Raw genomic sequence first — 24,927 nt, 5'->3', positions numbered from 1 at the left:
ATCTATATAAGAAAACACAGTTGTTAAATTTATTATTCGGCCTTTGTCTACCTTTACTTTATGAAGACGATACAAATTTGTTATCTCCTTTAATTGTTCTCTTCTTCCTTGCATACCTTTTTAAGTAAATTTGTACAATATCGAATTTAGTTTGAGCTCTAATATAGACTCCAGACATCGCGTGGGAAAAAAAATGAAACAATATTGAGTTGATCTAATACATAAATGGTGATAGTTGATATATATTAAAAAAATTATTAATTTATATGTGTTTTTGACCATTAACTCTCGAGTCATAATATAATAACTTTCAGACAGTTTTTGAAGAAATAGAAAAAGAAACATCAAATTTATTTCCATATTGTTACAATTTGTAAAGGTCTTTGTCCAAAGATGCCAAAGCTCAGAAATTGGCATTTCAACACAGGATTGAGGCAGTGTGTCATTGAGATATTCCTCTGGATTTTTATTTTCTTTCTCATTTAGAAAATATCACATTCAATATATTTATTTTTGTTAAACAAAAGGAGATGTGTTTTAGTGTTTCAATTAACTTTAGAAGCAAAATAACAAAAACAATAAGATACATAACACTTTGGATTATGCATGTATTAAGCATAAAAGGAAATGAGCCACAAATGATAAATAAAATGTCTAAACATCTATAGGAAAAGATAAATGGAGATAAATGAATAATATATTATTGAAAAATCAGTATACTCACTCAAAAATAAGAATATTAACCAATGATCATAAGTAATATAATTAAAGAAATTAATCCGCGCGAAGCGCGGACACTTTACCTTGTTAGAATATACTTTATTAAAGTTAGGCTAACACAGTTTAATGGTAATCATTATTTTTTTCAGTTTACACCTTTATCATCAATGAAGTAAAAACGAGGGCAAACAATGAAAATAATAACTATGTAGTTGGCTTTACAAGTAAAAATGCTGGAATGTAGAATACTAGCTAGTAAACAAAGTTTGGGATGTCAGTAGAGAAGGACGAGTTTCGAAGATGGAAGCATTGAATTTCTCTATAATAAGAAATAAAGGTTTTTTAAAAAGGACACCAACTAATACAGATGAACGAATGTCTTTTCAGGAAAAAATCTTATAGACATATATTCATGCATATACTTCTTGCAGATTACCAATTAATGATTTTAGTTGCCGGAAAGAAAATTGGTGACATGCCATGAAGAACTTTTATGATATCAGCACTCACCAATTAATTTTTTGTAATTAATAAATTTATCAAAGTATACCTCAATTCTAATTATGCAGGGCATGTGAAATTAGTTTTTTTTCATTAGAAACATGGGACCAAGACAGACTATACAGAGCACCATGACAGCGAGGATTAATAATGTTCGATTCTAACAAGTTACTTGTTAACATGATTAGAAATCTATTACCTCTAAGAAACATAATACATAAAGCCCCTTGCGTGGATGGGTGTGGTCCAGAATTTAGTTTTACACTAGGTATGGTAAGCCTCTTATATTACTCTATAATCATCCAAGACATCAAAGTTTCTTTGAGCCAGATATAAAATTTTTTGCTGCTATTTTACCTTCTTAGTTCCTAGAAGATAACATAATATCATACTGATTATAAGGCATGGTTGCTATTCTTACTAATGTGTTCTATTTAAGAGTTTAAACTTTTAAACGAGATGATCGCACAATTTAACAAAACAAAGACATTATTAACTTACTGAGACAACAAGGGAAGAAGTGGCTTGGGAAAATCCAGCAATCTTGGCAGCATCAGTACATTCTGAGCAAAATCTTTAATATCATCTTGAAAAGAGCAATAAAGCCTGGATGCAAATGGTGCAAGACCGAATTCCTTGCTCACACTCTTAGATGACCTCAATGGCAAGTTTTTTTTTTGGCAGAGACACCACCAACCATAGTTGGTTGCATAAGAGTAGCAGTTGCTTGCAGAGAGGCTGCAATTTGGTTTTGTTTTTCTGATAAGTCTTCTGTTTATTAGAAATTAACAAGTGGGACAGTTGAACACATCAAGAAATTTTAGGGAGAAAATCTGCAGTTTTCTACCCTTCAAGAAGTACAACAGATAGAAAAGCAGTTGGAATGGAGTGTCACACAATCAGGGCACGTAATGTTTCGTGATCAGTGTCTTTGAAATGATCTGTTTTCTTATGATGTTTTGGAAAATTGACATTTATCATATCTTATATTTTTCAGTTCAAGTTTTTAAGGAGCAGGTTGAGCGTCTAAAAGAAAAAGTAAGGACACACTAACTAATACATTTTGAGCTTTAATTCACATAAAGGTAAGAAAAATAATAGTCTATTAGTAGGCCTTACTTTGTTGAATGTGAATGTCTCTATCGAAGAATTTCCAATTATTTTACTACTTGTTTGCTTGCTGCTTCCCTTTCTTATAAATCTAGGAGAAATCCCCACCACTGAAAAATACAAAACTGAGGGAGAAGGTATATTTTTCATTTGGTTACATCAACCTCAGTATAGTCTTTTTTTTGTCAACTCTAATTCATAAATAGTCGGATAAAAAACTAAGTTATTTGGTGCCTATGTTTATAGTTTGGTGGCCTATAACAGAGACAAACTCTAAGTTGAGAGAAGGAAGGAGAAGCTCCTTGTACATATGGTAGCGAGAAAGATGTTGAGACTGAATTCTTTTATAGGACCATCGAAGTGCAGAGTAACACATCTCTAAAAGAATTGATCCTCCAATATTTGGGGCAAGCATGAGCTCAAACCATATACCAAGTAAGTCTATCGTTGAATCCTGGAGTGGGAAGAATTAAATATTTTTGTTGCCTGCTAGCTTGGCAAGACAACAAGTCTTTAATCGCAAAAAGATCCTCACGATATTACATATGGCCGTGATCCAAGCTGTAATACTTTCATTGACTCAATTTTCTTGTTTTTTCATTGTTGAACACACTATTTTTCATTGTTGAACACATGAGTTTTCTCAATTCTATAAAATTGGAGTTTGGTAATTCTTCTATCAGTATTTTTGCATTGATTTTTCTGGTTATATAAATGAATTAAGCTGAATTGTGTTAGGTTTTATTTGCCATAAATTTCTTACAATAAATAGGTTTTCCTTTTAGGAAAATGTTTTGAATTGACTAATCCTTTTTTTTAGTAGGAAAAGGTTTAGGACTCTATAACTACAAACATGTTCCTTCTAACTTAATCAGCATTCACAATGAAGTCTTAAAGGGCTTTGAGAGTTTTGGTTAGGGGGAGAATTTATGTGTCACAAGCTTGATACGTTACCACTTGTGTGAACCTCCCATGTATTCTGAGTGAATTTGGTTGAGGATGTTTCCCTCTATATTTTGTACTCTCATATTTATAGTGGATTGCTCATCTCCTTTGTGTACGTAGGTCGATTGACCTAACCACGTTAATTTTTTGTGTCTTTTGGTATATTTCTCGTTGTCTACTTACTCGTGGTCTTTTAAGGTTTGCTTTGTTAGCTTCCGCGTTTACACCTTCTTATTTCTGGTCCTTACAAATTGCTGGTTAATTATAATCTTCGTAATAATTTCCACTAAAATCAGTCTCACTTATCGGCAATCATCATCTTTATTACCTTAAAAACACCAACTTCTAACTTAAAGGTATTTTACTAAATTATCCTCCTAACTTAATGGTTAATTACTAAATAACCCTTACTCCATCCAACACCCCACATTCACATATACGCCACCACTTCACTGTTGTTACACTGTCAACATGCCCCTTCGTCCGCTCTACAAAACCTTGCTGCAATGCCACCATTTTCGAACCCTTGCAAATGAACAAAGACATCCTCCGAATAGCATAAACCACAACTTCGCCCTTGTTTAATTTTAAACATGCCCCTTTGTCCGTTGTACAAAACATATATGGAATGCCACTACTTTCCAACCCTTGCCATTGAACAAACACTCCCTCCCTGAATTACCAAACAGTCGTAACCCATCGCTTCCCACACTATATAACTCTTTCACTCAATTGCTTTTCTCAATCGAACACATAATATGATTAACGCACAAGTTTGCGACGATACACCCTCTCCTTCTCAATTCTGCCTTGTTGAATTTTTAGTCTCTGTCACCCTTTAGTTTTGTTTTCCTGCACGCAGTTACATTGCAAACACATCATTTGGCTCTGTGCTATTCTTTTAAACAAAATGTAAGTGAATCCCTTTCCTATGTTATCTACTTAATAAATTAAACTTACTGGGATATGACTACTTGCCACAATATAATTGCTCACGCCATTCTGCACGCCCACAATGTAAAGCACATTCCCCCAGGAAAATGTTGAATCCGTCCCATTTTTTAGTAAACTTTAGCTATTCAATTGATACAAACAATTGTTAAAAAATAATAGTAACTGGAGTTGAAAAAAAGAGATTTGGTAGTTGGCAAATTGGTAAGATTTGCAATCAATCTTGACTTTGTTATGTTTACACATGTCATTAGTGACATAAGCATGGTTTTATCCTTCTATAAATAGAGCATTCTTGATCATTTGTAGAGCACACCAAGTTAGAGAGAAAAACCATTTTGAGAGCAAAGTGAGGTATTCCATAGACTATACAAGAAAATAGTTTGTGAAGAACTTTTGAGTGTGTAGTAGTCACTTTGAGTATTGTATTTGTGACTACACATTGTAAAATTCCTTACAATTGAAATATCAATTGCTTCTCTTGGCCCGTGGTTTTTTCCCTTATTCATATGGGTTTCCACATAAAATTCTTTGTGTCGTTATTTTCCCATTTTATTTCCATTACTTTGACCATATATACTTTTGTTCTTGTCCGTGTTTTCCCAACAAACTAGTATCAGAGCCAAGGTTTTATCTGAGTATGCTCTATGGTTGCAGCATAGTCTGAACTTCCACATCAGAAAATATTTACTTTGATTTCCGGTAACTATATTTTTCGGGAAAAACAATGGAAGTCAACACAAGTAGAATGCTTACTTTGAATGGTGTTAATTATGCCATTTGGAAGGAGAAAATGGAAGATCTGCTTTATGTTAAGAATTTTTACAAACCAGTATTTACCACTGTAAAGCCTGATAATAAAACAAATGAATAGTGGAATCTGTTGCATAGACAGGTTTGTTGATTCATTAGGCAATATGTCGACGATAATGTGTTGAACCATATTTCTAGGGAAACACAGGCTCGAACCCTATGGGAGCATCTAGAAAGTTTGTATGCTCGAAAGACTTGCAACAGTAAAATGTTCTTAATAAAGCAGATGTTAAGTTTAAAGTATCATGATGGTTCTCCGATGACAGACCATCTGAATAATTTGTAGGGGATTATGAACCAATTATCTGCTATGGGCATCAAATTTGATGAAGAAATTCAAGGCTTGCTTCTACTTGGTTCCCTACAAGATTCTTGGGAAAAATTTAGAACGTCATTGTCAAATTCTGCTCCGGATGGTGTGATCTCTGTGGATTCCGCCAAGCGTAGTGTCTTGAATGAAGAGATGAGAAGACAAACTCAAGGTTCCTCTTTGTCGGATTTTTGAACCTTGAGTATGCGTAATGAGACTATTTCTAGGGTGGTTGGTATTGGTAAAATTTGTTTGGAAACTAGTGTTGGAACTAAACTAGTCTTGAACAATGTGAAACATGCTCCTGATGTTGGTCTGCACCTAATTTCTGTTTGTGTTTTAGATGATAAAGAATAAGTTAGTACCAATGGTGATGGAAAATGGAAGCTCATTAAGGGTTCCTTGGTTGTGGCTCGTGGTAACAAACATCGTGGTCTATATTGGACTACGGCCTCTACTTGTGTTGATATGGTGAATGTGGTTGAGAGTGATAGCTCTTCAACATTATGTCATAAGAGGCTTAGCCACATTAGCTAGAAAGGAATTAATGTTCTAGCCAAGAAGAAATTATTGTAAAATTTCCAAAGTGCTAAATTAGAAAAATGTGAGCAGTGCTTGGCTGGTAAGCAAAATAGAGTTTCCTTTAAGTCCTACCCTCATTCGAGAGAGACAGAGTTGCTTGAGTTAGTGCACTCTGATTTATGTGGTCCAATGAAGACAAAGACATTGGGTGGTACACTTTACTTTGACACTTTCATTGATGATTTCTCGAGAAAACTTTGGATCTATGTCTTGAAGACTAAAGACCAAGTGTTAGGTGTCTTTAAGCAGTTTCAGGCTTCAGTTGAAAGAGAAACTGGAAAGAAAGTGAAATGTATTTGTACTGATAATGGTGGTGAATATTGTGGACCATTTGACGAATACTGCAAGCATCAGGGTATTAGACACCAGCAGACTCCTCCCAAGACTCCTCAGCTTAATGGTTTTACTAAGAGGATGAACAGGACCTTGATGGAAAGAGTTAGATGTTTGCTTTCTAAAACAAAGTTGTCGAACTCATTTTGGGGTGAGGCTTTATTGACCGCTGCACATGTTATTAATCTATCTCCTACTATTGCTTTGCAAAGTGATGTACCAAATAGTGTTTGGTATGGAAAGGATGTTTCCTATGACCATTTGAGAGTATTTGGTTGCAAAGCTTTTGTACATGTGCCGAAAGATGAGAGGTCAAAATTAGATGCCAAGACAAGGCAATGCATCTTCATTAGATATGGCCTAGATGAATTTGGTTATAGGCTATATGATCCAATTGAAAATAAACTTGTGAGAACCCGTGATATTATTTTCGTGGAGAATCAAACAATTGAAGATATTGATAAAGCGGAGAAGGTAGAATCTTCAAGTTTTGATGGTACGGTTCATCATGATGAAGTTCCTCACGAAAGTGTGCATGATGTTGTTGGGTTTGATAATCAGGGTGACGCCCAGAATCACGTATCGAATCAACATGTTTATGTTGATAATAACAATGATATTGTAATTGATGATCCTGTTGCTCATGAAGTTGTGGACGAATCAAATATTCCGCTTCAGAGGTCCACAAGACATCGGTTTCCTTCCTCCCGTTATTCACCCAATGAGTATGTGTTACTCACTGACGGGGGAGAACCTGAATGTTATGAGGAGGCCATGGAAGATGAGCACAAGAATCAATGGATTGAAGCCATGCAAGATGAGATGAAGTATTTGCATGAGAACCACACTTATGAGTTGGTAAAATTTCCCCAGGGCATGAGAGCTTTGAAGAAAAAGTGGGTGTTCAAATTTAAAGTTGAAGAACACAACTTGAAGCCAGGAACAAAGCTAGATTGGTTGTTAAGGGATTCGGTCAAAGGAAAGGTATTGACTTTGATGAAATATTTTCTCCTATAGTGAAAATGTCCTCGATTCACACAGTTCTAGGTTTGTCTACTAGTCTTAATTTAGAGATTGAGCAGATGAATGTGAAGACAACTTTCTTTCACGGTGACCTAGAAGAAATGATTTATATGGAACAACCTGAGGGATTCAAAGTAGATGGTAAAGAAAATTTTGTATGCAAACTCAAAAAGAGTCTCTATGGCCTAAAACAAGCTCCCGGACAGTGGTACAAAAAGTTTGAATCTGTTATGGGGGAGCAAGGCTATAAGAAGACTTCTTCAGATCATTGCGTATTTGTACAAAAAATTTCTGACAATGATTTTATCATCCTTTTGTTTTATGTGGATGATATGTTGATTATGGGCAAGAATACTTCCAAGATTGACTAGCTGAAGAAAGAGTTATGTAAGTCTCTTTCTATGAAAGACTTAGGTCATGCCAAACAAATTTAGGGCATGAGAATTACTCTTCTTAGAGATAAAAGGAAGATTTATTCGTCCTAGAAGAAGTACATTGAACGTGTACTGGAGCGCTTCAATATGAAGAACGCTAAAACTGTTAGTATACCTCTTCCTGGTCATATGAAGTTGAGCAAGAAGATGTGTCCTACATCTAGGGAGGAAAAAGAGAACATGGTCAAAGTTCCAAATTACTCAGTCGTCAGAAGTCTAATGTATGCAATGGCACACTAGACCTGATATTGCTCACGAAGTTGGTGTTGTTTGTAGATTTCTCAAAAATCTAGGAAAAGAGCATTGGGAAGCTGTCAAGTGGATACTCATGAATCTTAGAGGAAGCTCAGATGAATGCTTGCGTTTTGGAGCATTAAATCCAATCTTGAAAGGCTATACAGATTCAGATATGGCAGGTGACCTTGATAATAGAAAATTCACTACTGGATATTTGTTTACTTTTTCAGGGGGAACTATATCATGGCAGTCAAAGTTGCAGAAGTGTGTTGCACTATCTACAACTGAAGCTGAGTATATTGCGGCTATTGAAGCCGGCAAGGAGATAATATGGCTAAAGCGATTTCTTCAAGAGCTTGGTTTGAACCAGATGGAGTATATTGTCTATTATGACGGTCAGAGTGCAATAGACTTGAGCAAGAACTCCATGTACCATGCAAGAACAAAACACATCGATGTCAGATATCATTGGATTCGTGAGGAAGTGGAGAATGAATCATTTCACGTTAAAAAGATTCACACAAGTGAAAATCCTGCAGATATGTTGAACAAGATGATACCGAAAGACAAGTTTGAGTTATGCAAAGAACTTGTGGTTATGAGCTCTCTCTAAAGAAGTTGAAGATACCTTCTTCTAGTAAATGGGATTGGATGGGGAGATTTGTTGAATCCATCCCATTTTTTAGCCAACTTTAGCTATTCAATTGGTACAAGCAATTGTTAAAAAGGAATAGTAATTAAAGTTTAAAATAAGAGATTTGGTAGTTGGCAAATTGGTAAGATTTGCAACCATTCTTGACTTTGCTATGTTTACATATGTCATTAGTGACATAAGCATGATTTTATCCTTCTATAAATAGAGCATTCTTGCTAATTTGTAGAACACACCAAGTTAGAGAGAAAACCCATTTTGAGAGCAAAGTGAGGTATTCCATAGACTATACAAGAAAATAGTATGTGAAGAAAAATAGAGTGTGAGCGATATTTTAGTAAGACAAAAATCAAAAGGGTGTTGTTCCTTTTGAGTGTGCAGTAGTCACTTTGTGTGTTGTATTCGTGACTACACAGTGTAAAATTCCTTAATATAGTAATATCAATTGCTCCTCTTGTCCCATAGTTTTTTCCCTTATTCAGGAGGGTTTCCACGTAAAATTTTTTGTGTCGTTATTTTTCCATTTTATTTTCATTACTTTTACCATATATACTTTTGTGCTTGTCCGCGTTTTCCTAACAGAAAAATGGCTCCAAGAACAATCCAAACATTCACTTTGATCCTCCCCCTTGCTACACCAATACGAATGCCTCGCCTGCACATACAGAATTCCCTGCCTTTTGCTACTACAAAATTCCTATATTTGGGATACTTCAAAACATAGTCTTCGCATCTTTACATCTTATTACTATTAAAATATGTAAATATATATATTACTGCTAACCGTATATTTCTCGCACAGTACATCCTACTACTAATGTCTTAACTGCATGAAATTTCCTTCAAATGTTGCATACTATTACAACAAGTTGTCCTCATCAAGAGTGCCCATACATATTTACGTCCAATGTTAACATTGTTTAACTTATTTCCCCAGGTACCTGCATTCATCCATATTTAACTGAAATGGCGACTGAAATGAAACTAGCAAAACAGAGTGTATTGATAAACAATATACCAAAATACCTTGTTAACTCGATGATGTGGGTCTTAGTTATTCGAAGGGGTTCAATAATACATTACAAGAATTCAAGGCATGAAGGAACTTTATGAACTATAATATTAGTATATGAAGAGGTAACAACATTGACACTTTTACCAACTTTATTGTACAATAGTTCATGTTTGATGAACTTATTCCATCCCTCCGCCGTTTAATAATAGTGTACAAAGATTTAAACAACACTATTTAATAAGCATATCTAGACATGGAAGGATTCTTAATTTGAAGCCAGAAAAGAGTTACTACACCACCAAAGGCAGCTTAGATCGCGTCAATCCGAACTACTCTTCTGTGCACAAAGAAGTTTAATTGGCCTTTACAGATAACACAATCATACAAGAGACTGAGCACGCAGTTTCAACAGACAGATTCTCTGATGGGTTTTTATCATTGGAACATGCTGATAAATTACCTAATGGTGCTATTCTAGGTAACTATCTACAAAACTAATCTATTGTTGTCATGCCACATTACGTTATTATAATCTCTAATTTAAGTAATATATTTCCATACTTAATTTGGGTCTTAGTTTCGGTGAATCCCCTCATTCAAAATGTCGATTCCAAAAGACGGGAAATATTCGTTACAAATTAGCTGTAAGTTTCAATGATGCATATACTACCATGTGTATGTAGATAGTATAATGTATTTACTTTCCACTTCTACCTATTAATCCAGCATGGATCATACAACCGTCACACTATGGGAGATTTTGCTGAAAATGATGGTGCATTCCTCGAGAAGCTGCAAGATGATAAGCCTATACTAGCCTTATGTGATGTCAAAGTATCAATCTTTTAAGGTATTAACAGTGTATTGTAGATATTTATCAATTACAAACTTCATATAGTCATTATTACTAAAGGTTTAAATGCTCTTATGACACTAGGCTGATTTGGGATCTCTACTATTTCTGTGAGCAGCGCGTCTTGATTAATCCAATATTCCAAAAAGCAAACGACCTTCGAGCATGGTACATTACATACTTCATAAATATATTCTCAATTCTTAGTTCAACCAATGTATCACAACTATCAACTGTTACTGAACATTGCTATAACAGTACATATTTTTCACAATTATGATTGTTCAAAACAAGCATTTTAATATGACCATAAAAAAGACAATACAATACACCGTACAAACCTAACTCTAAATGGGTGCTACCTTCAGCTAACCATATTGCAAATATAGACGTGAAATCGTAAAAGCTGATAACAAAGATCTTTCAATAATGCCTACTAATGTAATGAGAAGAGCCATAGAAGTTCCATTATCAAAAATTCTAGTTGGTATGTGCGTTGATTCAGAGGTACATACTAACTTGTACTTCATCTATACGTAAAATAAACTCATTTGTATATTCAATGTATATTCTCTACCCTGTTGTGTTGTCGTTTTGCAGGATTGTATGTACAAGTTTAAAGCAACAATTGAAGAAATACTCAATAAAGATGAGCATGGTACTCGGCTTGCAAAAAGTGTCACAAAAAAGTGAAATTTATAGAAGTCACTGCCGATTGTAACAATAGCAATAGCCACAATTTCGAATATAATATTAGGTTATACATTGTTTTAACGTGATTCAATATTACTAATTACTAAACACATTATATTAAAGTTACAGCCACCTATTTTGAAGGTATTGTTTACGTCTTGAGGTGTGTAATGGAGAGTGACGGGCTCTAGTCATCCTTTTTGCAGCGGCTAAATATATATTAGGCTGCAACGTGCAAGAGTACATGAAATCAAACATAGTAAAGGAATGAACTTAATGTATAGAGTTGACTAAATGTAAGGAGACATTTATTAGTGTAATCTCTAGCGTGATGACAACCTTTCCTACTAACAAATCCAATTTTTACATCTTATCAAGAAGGAAGAATGTTACTACTACCACAAGTTGGTGTTATGTAAAGGCAAGCAATTCAACTTCCTTGTGAAAATTGATATGAATGACTCAAACCCACAACATAGGTTAATTGCTGAAGAAATACATCACATGGAAGAAGAAGCACCACTAATTGTAAATGACAAAGCAAAATCAGTAAAGACGTACAAGAAGAGGGCCAAGAAAAAAACAGAAGGAGAGGCTGAAATCAAACAAAAGAAACAAAAAGGCAATAGAAAGTAGATGTATTCTCCGGAATATGTATTTAAATAATGTGGAGCTTTAACTCCATATACAATGTTTGTGCATCTTCGTTACTAATTACTAATTGCAAATTTTATATATAATTAAAATGAAAAATCAATTTGTTAGTATCATTTTACATGCACAAAAAAAATTGAAATTATACATACATGTCATATACAAGTATTAATCTTCTTAATATATTGTTTACTGCCACTGTGTCTGCCGTATTTATCCATCAGATGACAATTTATTGACTACCTAATTGGGTTATTGCATTTGGTATAGAAATAGCATCTTCCTTATGCATTAGGCAGAGTTCCCAAAGATGTTCGTGTCAAATGTAAGGACTAATGAAATATTCCAACAATATTAAGTACGATTAAAATACTTCATATAAACGAATTTCAACTTTGGTTATGATTAAATTATCGTTTGTATGCATAAAATATCATAAACAGCCGATACAAATTGTAACAAATTTGACTTTGACTGGATGACAATATGTATTTAGTTTATGCCCCATTATTAAATATTGAAGCGACGGTATTAAATTTATTCTACTCTAATACAATTACCTCGTTTTATGATATTGATCACTAAACAAACATCATTTAATGAATCCGTTAGTTAATATCCCCCCTTGAGTAAAAGATGTATAATTCCCCATTGTGCATATTGTTCCTGTAACATCGGAAAAATGCCATAATTATAAACATTTTATACAAACGCCGGAATAGCAATTGGTTTTTTTATGTGTCAAAATGGTATGTTATCCAAAAAAAAATATATTCATTACAACACATATCATGTTTCAGGAAAATACACATTACAGGAAACTATATAATCTTGCAAAACATAACTGTTACACTTTCAAAACCAATAATAAAAGGGCACCAACTAATATGACGCTTCACGAGCAGCGACCCATCAGTGAAAAGTCACACCTTCCCTAAAAAATCACAACTTTCTGGAACATCACAGCTTTCTGGTCTATAATTGCAACATGCTGCAAAAGATGACTCTTCAATCATAGTAACTGCTTAAGCATACCCATCATAGAAACACAATATGAACTCCAGCATGACAGCAGCATAGTAAAATAGATACCAAAAATTTACACCATCAAATTTTTAAGTTTATTTCAAAATATTGAACCCAAGACATACCATTGTTCCATCGATACACAATACCAACACATTGTGAAAAAGTCACACATTCATATAGTCGCAGCGTCTGTCAATTCAATTTGCACAATCTACTGTTCTGTTTTAACATTATAGACCACCTGCAAGAGGTCAAAGTCACACAGCAACATCACACATCGCGTAATAAACACTGTAAGTTCACTTCAATTAACTGAACATAATAGCCAAGGGACAAATTAGCATGCACAGTAAACTACACACAAGAATGGCCTAGGCAATATTCAATTTTTGAAAAACACAAAAATACACACATGGCATTCCCTTAATCCATGTATGGCTTCGTCATACATTCTTAGGTCTAGCGTATGATGGAGATTAAATATATATTCCCGTCAGTAAATAAAAAGATAACATTGAAGACAACAAAAATCCTGAACAAGATGTAATACAATTACGTATATATTAGGAGAACTTGACAACCTATATGACATAAAACAATTCTAGCACACTATATTATACTTAATAAACACCTCTAATGATAATTTCTTCTACACGCACACACTATAAAATAGTTAACTTCTCAATACATAAATAACACAAATTCCAAGCAGGAGACCAGTTCCGTAAATATTGCTCAATAAAAAATAGAAGCTCACTAGAAGTTGCCGCCCAAAAAAAGGTATGTTGAGAAAAATGTCATTTTAATGCCAACTTTAAACTATCTGCTAGACTAAAGGTACAAATTAAAACATCTTCTGCACCAGGTGTCAAGCGCAAGCCGGATGTAGAGAATGCGTTCCAAAAGTTGGAAAAGAAATATGTCAGCGACTGTTCAAATTGAAGATGACCATGTTCATGAACCACAAATGAAGAAGCGGCAAAAAAATTAAGCGCCTTGCTATATCTGACCCAAATGTTGACGGAGGCATATCAGATCATATTTTCTATTGATAAAAGTATACAAAAAAAAGATTTTTAGACATAAAATAACATTCTTCAACTATGTATTATTATGGTTTGTAATATAGGGCTTACACATGAAAACTTCAGTCCAGCCTCAACTCATAAATGAAAAAAAAGAAAAGACTGCTGCCACTGTCATGCTATGAGGTTTGAATATGAGTCACCAACACTCTGTTTTGCACAGGTGGATATCTCAATTTAGCACCCAATCAAGTCGCAGATGACTATTATGAATTATTTGTGGTGGATTGAGAAAACGCAAAATTATTTCGGAAAAATATACGTGCATATAATAACATATTTGCTTTCACATCATTTGGAGTTAAGCTGGACAAAAAATTAGCATATTGTAGGAAGGATTTATTTCCTTTTCTATTTTAACTCTCGTTATTTATTAAAATAGATGTGTTTTAATACATATATACATGATAATTTAGGTAGAAAAATAAAACAACTATAATCAAAATGCGAAACTTTACAAAAGAATGATAGTTCACGTGTGTTTAATTTTTGACTCTTTTTTTTTCCTTTCTTAAGAAATATATTGAAGATATCTCTAAACTTGATGAAAATTATTAACTTTGTCCCTGAATTCCAAACAAGAACGGACCACGGTACTTTCACCTATACTTCTATGATACTGACCATGAAATAGCAAAAATAATGTCGGGTACTACAAGTTGACAATTTTTCAGAGGAAGTCATGACAAAATTACGAAATATAATGGAGGGGAATCCATATGCAGAATTCTTCACCCTACTAAAAAACGTACAAACTTATAAAATCTTGAAATACGCATAATGGAAAATGCTTCATTAGATCAATGAGTCTATAACAAACTATTTGTGGATCAGGTAGCGGCAATTCGGGTAGACGGAAACAATCTAAACACACCATTTGTAAGAGATATTATTGTACATGAACATTCAGGACATAAACATCGAGTACAACATTATTAGGGTTGTTATTATCCGCTTCAATATCCGATAATTCTACCTAAAGGAGAAGGAGGTTGGCATCAAGGAATACAAAAATGACGCAATCAGATAAACAACAGTCAAACACATACAAATACAATTACCGAATCGGGTAGATTATCATCCACAACTGCTGCTGGGTTGTTGGACAATGAAGCACAAGGTAAGAACATTTCAATATACCCAAAATATATATATAAATACATTGTACTATCATATTACAAGTTTTAACTAAAAATATATGGCTACTAATTACCTTATATGGAAAATTTATCTAACTGTAATTATTTAAAACTAGTGTAGCTTTGCGACGTGAACCCGAAGGTTGTGTTTCATGTATGGACTAGTACTGTTACAGACTACAAGTAAGAACCGGTGAAAAATTGATAGAATATGTGTCTTCACTTATCAATAAATGGACCAGGTCCCTTGACACACGAATAAGTATAAAAAGAAAGTAAATGCAGTTTAAACAACACAACGATTTTACGTGGAAACCTCCTTGCTTAAGGGAGTAAAACCACGACATGTCTCACAGGATTTTCAACCGTTTTCACTAATCTTCACAAGCAAAAGTGAAACACGATTACAACAAATGTGAGAAGAAGTTTATTATCTCACGTTCAAGCAATAATCTCTATTGCTTAACAAGACTAAGTAGAAATAAATCTACCCACTAAGCTATCCCCCCAGACAACTTAGAATTTCAATACTACCCACTGATTCCTTTATAGTTTCAAGAATAGTTTACAATGTAAGACCAAGAGAATATATTCTTAAACAACTACACTAAATGCTCCAGAGATTTCTGCTGTTTTTTGAATAATTCTGCCGTTTGTTTGCTGATAGCCTTTGCAAGTGTCTTTGAAAAATTCTTTGTCAAGTTGCAAAAACTGCAAATGATGTTTATGAAAGTGACTTTTATATGGACAAGCCACTTTCCTTAAACTCTTTGTCATTGGTTAGAGAAGTCTAACTTTCTAAAGCCGTTGGGAAGAGTGCAGCTATTTTCTATACCTTCTCCAGCTGGCAGTCAACCGGCTCGTCATATTGGGAGCCTGGTACCTTTACAAGGTCCCTGAGTTTGTTTCATCTTCAATACTCAAGTAAGAAACCTGGTACCTTTACAAGGTCCCTGAGTTTGTCAAATCATCAAAACTGCAAATAACATTTTCCCCCTTTTTGATGATGACAAACAATACTCTCAGGCACTACTCCAGCTTTGTTCCCCCTCACTGTATGCCCCCTCACTTTGTTCCCCCTCACTGTATTTCCCCTCACACATATAACTCAGCCATTAACTACTTACCAGTTTAACTTCCCCCTTTTGGCATCATAAAAAAGATATGCAATAAAGCAATGATGTCAATAGTAATACCAGATAAGATCAAAGCTAGATAGCAACCAAACAGAAAAAAAAACATTCATAGTAGATTATAACTAGAACACCAGAGGAATAAGTTAAATAGCATTCCAGAATAACATTTAGTACATTAAGGTCAAACTGATAACCCAACGACACAAAGATAACCCACAAAAAGAAGACACATGGAAGATTTTTTTAATAGGCTGGGAAGGAGGAGGTTGATGAGACAGGGACTAGATAACGAGAGTGAGTCGAGCATTGGCAGTATCTTTATCTTTAATTGCCTTCTCTTGTAAGGCAGTAATATTGGCCTTCAAATCTGCATTTTCTCTCTCCAGGGCTTGAACCACGGAAGTACCAGGTCCCTTAGTTTGTGCAGTAAGTAGTTCAGCTTTGAGTATAGAAATTTCAGCATCTTTACCACTCAAATGCACAGTTAAATCCTCAACCTCTTGCTTGAGTTGATTCTAATCTTCTATAAGTTGAGCCATCTTGCTCTTGGAATTGCCACTCCCTTCGATACACTCACATTCGACCAGGGTACTCTCTGAAATAGTTTGTTTCACAGTCCCAACCCTGCCAACACTGAGAGAAATTTTAAAATGTTTGAATAATTCTGTGAGAAAGTATCTGTATCCCATTCCATGAATGTCTTTCCTCTCGATGACAGTTTTGTACATGTGCTCAAGCATAAGACCTGGTAGATTTAGAGCTTAAAATCTGCACAACATCTCCATCACAAATAAGTCAGAAGAAGTTGCTGAAGTCCTCTTTTCAGCCCGAGGAAGGAGAACTTTGTTAACAAATTTGAACACCAACTGGTACTCACTCTTCATGACCTTCTTAAAAAACCCAGCAACCTTTGTTGGGGAATCTTAGAAACCAAGGACACAAACTCAATCGAACAAGTTTTTCCAGTCACGGACCCGGTCCCCTCTTAGGTACCATGAGAATTTTTCCCAGCAGACACTCATCCAGATGTAGTGCAATGTCATTTACTCTTTTGAGGATACTCCCATCTTCTTTAAATTGAATGTTATAATAGAATTCGTGCACTTCTTCTTCATAGAGAATAGGAGATTTCCTGTTGAATAGGTGTATCCATGATTGAGTTTCCACCTTGTCATGAAGAGAGTCCATGTCGGGAAAGTTGATTATTCTCATATCAAAGACTCTTCCAGCCAATACAGCTTGTTTTCTCATGTTTTCAACAACTTCCTGCATGTTGACCTCCTCTTCACTCCTATTTTGGGCACCAGGTCCCTGTGATCTCTTCCTTTTTCCTACGGATCTCTTCCTTTTGGGTTTTGTTTTCTCAACTTTCTTTGAATCCTTTGACTTTGTGTTTCCTGACCTTTTCTTCTTGTTTTTCTTTTCAACTTCTTCAGCAGACAACTAACAACATCAGATTCAGACATTTTAAAGTTTGATACTTTAAAGGTTCTGGCATTCCTAATTTCAGACGTAGATATTGCACTAGCCTTTAAGGCATCAGCCATTAGTTTTCGATTATTAGACCTAGTAGTAGGTCTTCTTCTAGGAGCCTCTTCCACAACCTTTTAGTTTCCCTTCCTAGACACCTTAACCTCCCTTCTTTCAGCCTTCCATTTAATGGGTTCCTCATCACTTTCAGAATTTGAGGAGTTGGAAGAAGGATACCTTCCAAAATCTGGAATTTTATCAAAGATGGGTTGAGTGTCTCTTACCTCTTCCCTTTGTAAAGTCTCAGTTTGCTCAGCACGAGCTTCTTCTGTCATCATTGCAAGACTTTAAATAATCAGTTCTTCACTTGCTGCCAAGATGTTTGACTCAGATGATTTATTTCTTGACAAGTCTCCTTCAAAAAGATTATCGGGCAACACTTCATGGCAAGGACCAGGTCCAGTAGGTTTACTAGTGCTATTCAGATCTATGGAATAGAAGGGATTGTCAGGAGTATCTTTCTGAGAACTTGAAGAGGCACTAGGTCTGGACTCTAAGTAAAAAGCGATAGGTTCTATTTCACCGAGAGCAGTGAGCATTTGTTTGGAGGTGGAAGAAGGATCAGACATATTTGACTTGAATAAGAACAAAAATTGTCTTTTCGAAGAGAAAAAGGAAGAAGGAAGAACAGATTTTGTCTTTTAACTTTTCCCTGATTCCCTTTTTTTAAAAAGGAATGTTAAAGGACATATGAGAAATAAAAAAGAAGTAAAAAGGGTTTAAAAAGGACTTGAAACGGTGCCAGGTCCTTGATTTTATGTGTCACTTGAGGGATAAGCGATGGGACTAACGGTTAGAATGACCGATGACTTACACGTGGCATTATCAACGGTCATATTTTTCAATTTAAAATTAATGTACAAATGCTACCCTGGACAGACACCAGGTACCATAACATAGTTTTATCCTTATTCCCCTATTGTTCTAGCCATGTCGTTGTTAAGCTACTCCTTCCTGAAAGTATACCTACAATAGGTACATAAATGATATTATCCAGATATCAAATTATTCACACAAAGGATACCCGTACTGCAAATTTACCCATCAAGGGAATTCAATTGTTGGAAGCTACGGACATCACTTAGAGATCATCATACCCAACTTCAGCCTATTTCTCCCAAATTGATCTTTACTGAGAGCTTTGGTGAAGATGTCTTCAATTTGCTCCTCTGTTGGACAATATGTAAGCACAATATTCCCTTTTTCAACATTGTCTCTCAGAAAGTGATGTCTAACATCAATATGTTTTGTTCTCTTATGGTGAACTGGATTTTTTCCCATACTAACAACACTAGTTTTGGCGCACATAAGAGGAATATCTTTTATGTTTATACCAAAATCCTCTAAGTGTTGCTTGATCCATATCAACTGTGAACAACATGTCGTTGCTGCTACATAATCTGTTTCAGCTATTGAAAGAGCCACAGAATTCTGTTTCTTGGTTCCCCAATAAATGAGTGAAGATCCAAGGAAATGAGTCATTCCAAAGTACTCTTCCTGCCAAATTGATAACCAGCAAAATCAGCATCTACAAAACCAACTAGATCAAAAGTGTCACATGCTGGATAGAAGAGAACCAGGTCTCCTGTTTTCTTCAAGTATCTTATAATACATTTTGCAGCCTTCAAGTGAGAATCAAGAGGACATGCTTGAAACCTGGAACACATTCCAACACTATAAACAATATCAGGTCTGCTAGCAGTCAGATATAGCAAGGATCCAATGATTCCCCTATACATCGTTTGATTCACAAGAGGATCAGATTCCTCTGCTACAAGCTTGGAATTTGTTCCCATAAGAGTATCAATAGGTTTGGATTCAAACATATTAATTTTCTTCAGTAGATCCTTAATGTACTTCTCCTGACATATTGAAATCCCGTTTGATGATTGCTTCATTTGTAGACCAAGATAAAATGTCAGTTCTCCCATCATGCTCATTTCAAATTCTTTTCCCATTAATGATGAGAATTCTTCACACAAATGTTTTGAAGTAGCTCCAAAAATTATATCATCCACATAAACTTGAATAATAAGCAATTTTTGTTCTCTTTTTAATAAGAAGAAAGTATTGTCTATTTTTCCTCTTTTGAAACCATTCTTCAGCACGAACTTTGACAGCCTTTCATACCATGCTCTAGGAGCCTGTTTCAAGCCATACAGAGCCTTATTCAATCTGAACACATGATCTGGTAGCTCAGCATTTTCAAACCCAAGAGGTTGTTTGATAAATACCTCCTCTTTCAGATCTCCATTCAGAAATGCACTTTTGACATCCATTTGATACCGCTTGAACCCCATGAATGCAGCAAAATTTGTTAAAATTCTAATGGTCTCCATCCTGGCAACAGGTGCAAAAGTCTCATCATAGTGTATTCCTTCTTCTTGATTGTATACTTGAACCACCAACTTGGATTTGTTTCTAGTGATCACTCCATTTTCATCAAGCTTGTTTCTGAAAACCCATCTGCTTCCTATTACTGTTCTGCCTGCAGGTCGAGGAACCAGGTACCATACCTTGCTTCTTTCAAACTTATGAAGTTCTTCTTGCATTGAGTTGATGCAATCTGCGTCACTTAATGCCTCTTTCAAATTCTTGGGCTCAATAGATGATATAAAAGCTGGAAACGCAACTAGATTTCTTGTTTTTGATCTAGTGTGAATTCCAGAGTTCAAAGGAGAGATAAGATTATCAAGATGATGTGATGAACTATGTTTCCATTCTGGTCTTAAAGCAGTCTGGTTGAGCTGATCAGCATGTTCTTCTTCATCAAGGGTGTCATCATTTTCTGGTGAGTTTGATGTACGCTGACTGGAATTCAAAATAGTACCAGGTACCTCATCACACTTTTCCACTTCATCAGCCTTTTTAGGTAGACTATGATTATGATTATCATAGTTATTTTTCAATTGTTGTTCTGCATCAGCTTCACTTCCTTCAACTTTCTGCGAATTGAACAGCTTGATCACTTCATCTTCATCATTTGATCCATTGCTTTTCAAGTTTCCATCTTCATCAAATACAACATGAATGCTTTGTTCAATGCATTGGGTTCTTTTGTTGAATATTATGTTTTCTTTATTCGATGAAGAATATCCAACAAACACTCCTTCATCACTTCTAGGATCAAATTTTGCCAGATCGTCATTTCCATTGTTCTGCACAAAACATCTACACCCAAATGCCCTAAGATAGCTCAGCATAGGCTTTCTGTTGTTGAGCAGCTCATAGGGAGTCTTATTCAAAACAGCTCTTATCAGACACCTTTTGGTATCATGACAAGTTGTGTTGACAACTTCAGCCTAGAAACTTTGAGGAAGATTTGACTCAATAATCATAGTTCTGGCAATGTTCACCAAGGTTCTATTTTTTCTTTCCACCACTCCATTTTGTTGAGGAGTTCTTGGAGCAGAAAAGTTATGACTAGTACCATTCTCCAAGCAAAATTGATCCAGTTTTGAGTTCTCAAACTCAGTTCCATGATCAGATCTAATCCCACAAATCACTTGATTCAATTTAGTTTGAATCATTTTGAAGAACACCACCAATTATTTAGGATTTTCTGCTTTTGATCTTAGGAATCTTGTCCATGTATATCTTGAGTAATCATCAACTATCACCAGAATGTGTTTCTTGTCATTTCTGCTTTGAACCTTCAAAGGTCAACATAAGTCCATGTGCAACAACTCCAGTATTCTTGATGAGGTTACTTTCTTCTTTGGCTTAAAGGATGAACTGATTTGTTTTCCTTTGACACAAGCTTCACGTATTTTATTTTCAGCAAATTTCAAGTTTGGCAGACCTCAGACCAGGTCCTTAGAAATCAGTTTAATCAATAAAGATGAGCTCACATTCCCTAGCCTGCGATGCCAAAGATCAACATTTTCATTTTGAGCACTAAGACATGTCATATCATCTCCATGAGACGTTTCTAATTTGTCCACATACATGTTTTTACTTCTAAAAGCAGTGAGAATCACTTTCTTTGTAGTTAGACTAACCACAATGCACTTCTCAGAAGTAAACTTGACTTCATTTCCCTTGTCACAAATTTGAGAAACACTCAAAAGACTATACTTCAACCCATCAACATTATACACATTGTCAATTGATTCTTCAAGAAACTTTCCCACATTACCAACTCCTAAAATGTACCCCTTCTTTCCATCACCAAAAGAGACACCTCCTCCCTGAATTGTCTTGAGTGAGAGGAAATTTTTGATGTCACCGGTCATATGTTTAGAGCATCCACTGTCCATATACAAACATTGACTGTTACTCCTCTCACTCACCTGCACCAAGAATTACTTGTTTAGCTTGAGAACCCATTTCAATTTGAGTTCCCAGAAGGCAGACAAAGGAGTGATCAAATTGTATCTAGTCCAATAGGGTAGTTTTTTAAACTTTCTAACAAAGGACATTGGAGCAGAGACAATTTTTTTTTTGAAAATCTATAAGTTGAAACATGTTTTGGAGGACTAGGTCTCTCTTTTGATAATTTTTGCCTTTCAATATAATTAGAGATTCTTTCATATGAATTTCTTCAGCCAGCACACTCTCCCTTTAAGTGCCCATTTTTACCACAGTGAAGACAAAGCAGATTGTCAGACACAAATACATACTTGCTGTGAGGGTTAAAAAGAGGAGTGATATTAAAGCTTCCTAGGTCTTTCTTATTGAAATTACTCTGATTTGTTGCATTTGACAACAACTTAGAGGATTTTGTCAAGTTAAGAGATTTTTCAAGTTCTTCCTTAAGTTTGACAATATTCTTTTCTAATTTATTGCTCTTCTCTAAAGCCAATCCCAGATTTTTCTCAGTTGGTTTTCATTTTTTCTTCAGTTTCAACTTCTAAACCATTTGACCTTCCATTTAGCTTTTTAGCTTCTTAAGTTTTCTGATTCAACTATTTTTTAAGTTCAGTGTTGTCAGACTCTAGAGACACCATTTTTAACATTTTCTCCTCCAATTTAACCTTGTTTTCAGTTAAACTGTCAAGTTCAGCATTCATAATGTTTCTTTCAGAGGTTAACTCAATTACTAAATCAATCATAACAATTGCTAATGTTCTCAATTTTTTAAGAGAATAATTATTCACATCATGTTTCATATCGAGAAGAGTTACCTTGTCATCCTCTTCTTCATTTTCTGTATGAGCCATGAAAGCAAACATTTCATTTAATATGGTTTCCTCTTTATGAACCGCCACCATAGACACATCATTTGGTTCATCAAGATCTTTTGAGTCACTTGAAGAGTCTCCCCATGTAGCAAGAGCCTTTTTGACCACACAGTAAGAAACAACTTTGCCATCATTTTTACTGAGTACCAGGTCCCTTCTCTTCTCTTTGTCACTTCTTGGTTTTTGATATTCCTTGTTTTCAGTTTTCAGTAGAGAAAACTCTCTAATAAAGTGCCCAGTTTTTCCACACATGTAGCAGGTATAATTTTGAGTAGCATTTCGAGGACATTTGTTCCTCTTCTAAAACCTTTGTTCTTTTTCACAATTTTTTAAAATCTATTGATGAGATAAGCCATATCATCATCATTGGAGTCTTCATAAGATTTGTATTTCAGCATCAAGGACTTATCCTTTTTGACTTCCTTCTTTGACAAATTATGATTTCGATTCATCTCATGAGTCTTCAGATTTCCAATGAGAGCATCCATTGTCAGCACCTTCATATCTTTAGCTTCAGTAATGGCATCAACCTTGCTTACCTCGAACTTTGGAAGAATTCGAAGAACTTTCCTGACTTGCTTGCTCATACTGATAGGTTCCCCAAGACTTCACTGCTCATTGGTAATAGAGGACAATTTTGTGAACATCTCATGAATTGTTTCTACTTCCTTCATCTTGAAGTTTTCATACAAAGAGGTGAGCATATCAATCTTTGATTCTTTGACGTGTTCTGTTCCTTCTTGAGCTGTTTTTAAACAATCCCAGATTTCTTTAGTAGACTCACAAGGTGAGACACGATTGAACATAGCAAGTCCTATCCTAAAGACAAGAAGAGTTTTAACCTTGTAGCATTTTTCTATCTTCTTTCTATTAGCTTCATCATATTTTTGTCTAGGGTTTGGAATAAGCTTGGTTTTCTCTCCATCCTTTTCTTCTATCATCGGAATAAACGGTCCATCTAGTACGATATCCCATAGCTCACTATCTCCAGCCATGAGAAAATCATGCATTCTAACTTCCACCAACTGTAGAAATGTCCATTGAAACGAGGAGGTCTGGTTGAAGACTGACCTTCTTCAAGATTAAGTGGAGCAGCCATTCAAGAACAGATATCACTTCCTTGAGGTTAACCAAACAGAGAGTACCCGCTCTGATACCACTTGATAGAATATGTGCCTTCACTTATCAAACAATGGACCAGGTCCCTTGACACACTAATAAGTATAAACAGAAAGTAAATGTAGTTTAAAGTTCACAACGATTATATGTGGAAACCTATTTTCTTAAGGGAGTAAAATCACGACCTGTCTCACAGGATTTTCAATTGTTTTCACTAATCTTCACAAGCATAAGTGAAACACGATTACAACAAATGTGAGGAGAAGTATTTAATCTCACGTTCAAGTAATAATCTCAATTGCTTAACAAGCTTAAGTAGAAATAAATCTACCCACTAAGCTATCCCACCTAGACAACTTAGAATTTAAATACTACCCATTGATTCCTTTATAGTTTCAGGAATAGTTTACAATGTAATACCAAGAGAATATATTCTTAAAAAACTACACTAAATCCTCTAGAGATTTCTGCTGTTGTTTGAATAATGTTGTCGTTTGTTTGCTGATATCCTTTGCAAGTGTTCTTGAAAAACTCTTTGTCAAGTTGCAAAAACTGCAAGTGATGTTTAGGAAAGTGACTTTTATATGGACAAGTCACTTTCCTTATACTCTTTGCCATTAGTTGGAGAAGTCTGACTTTTCGACGTTGTTGGGAAGAGTGCACCTACTTTCTGTACCTTCTCCAGCTGGCAGTCAACCGGCTCGTCATATTGGGAGTCGTACCTTTACAAGGTCCCTGAGTTTGTTTCATCTTAAATACTCAAGTAAAAAACCTGGCACCTTTATAATGTCCTTGAGTTTGTCAAATCATCAAAACTGCAAATAACACAAATCAATACTTTTAATGTGCGGGATATTGTTGCAACAATTTGTGGTTGACA

The 24,927-nt window shown here is 35.1% G+C and overlaps 1 protein-coding gene across 1 annotated transcript; it reads right to left on the bottom strand.

The window, feature by feature from the left end:
• Positions 1–23,536: 23,536 nt before the first annotated feature.
• Positions 23,537–23,938, bottom strand: LOC138347932 (uncharacterized). The gene has a single exon (XM_069296543.1). The coding sequence runs from the start codon at positions 23,936–23,938 to the stop codon at positions 23,537–23,539; it is 402 nt and encodes a 133-aa protein (XP_069152644.1).
• Between the last annotated feature and the right edge of the window lie 989 nt (positions 23,939–24,927).

This window comes from Solanum lycopersicum, chromosome 4 (assembly GCF_036512215.1).
Source record: "Solanum lycopersicum chromosome 4, SLM_r2.1".
NCBI classification, from domain to species: domain Eukaryota; kingdom Viridiplantae; phylum Streptophyta; class Magnoliopsida; order Solanales; family Solanaceae; genus Solanum; species Solanum lycopersicum.
Note: the sequence above shows the minus strand (reverse complement) of the source record. Positions and strands in the feature narration are given on the sequence as shown.

Coding starts and splice junctions, on each gene's coding strand:
- LOC138347932 (XM_069296543.1), bottom strand. CDS start 23,938: ATGCATGATTTTCTCATGGCTGGAGATAGTGAGCTATGGGATATCGTA.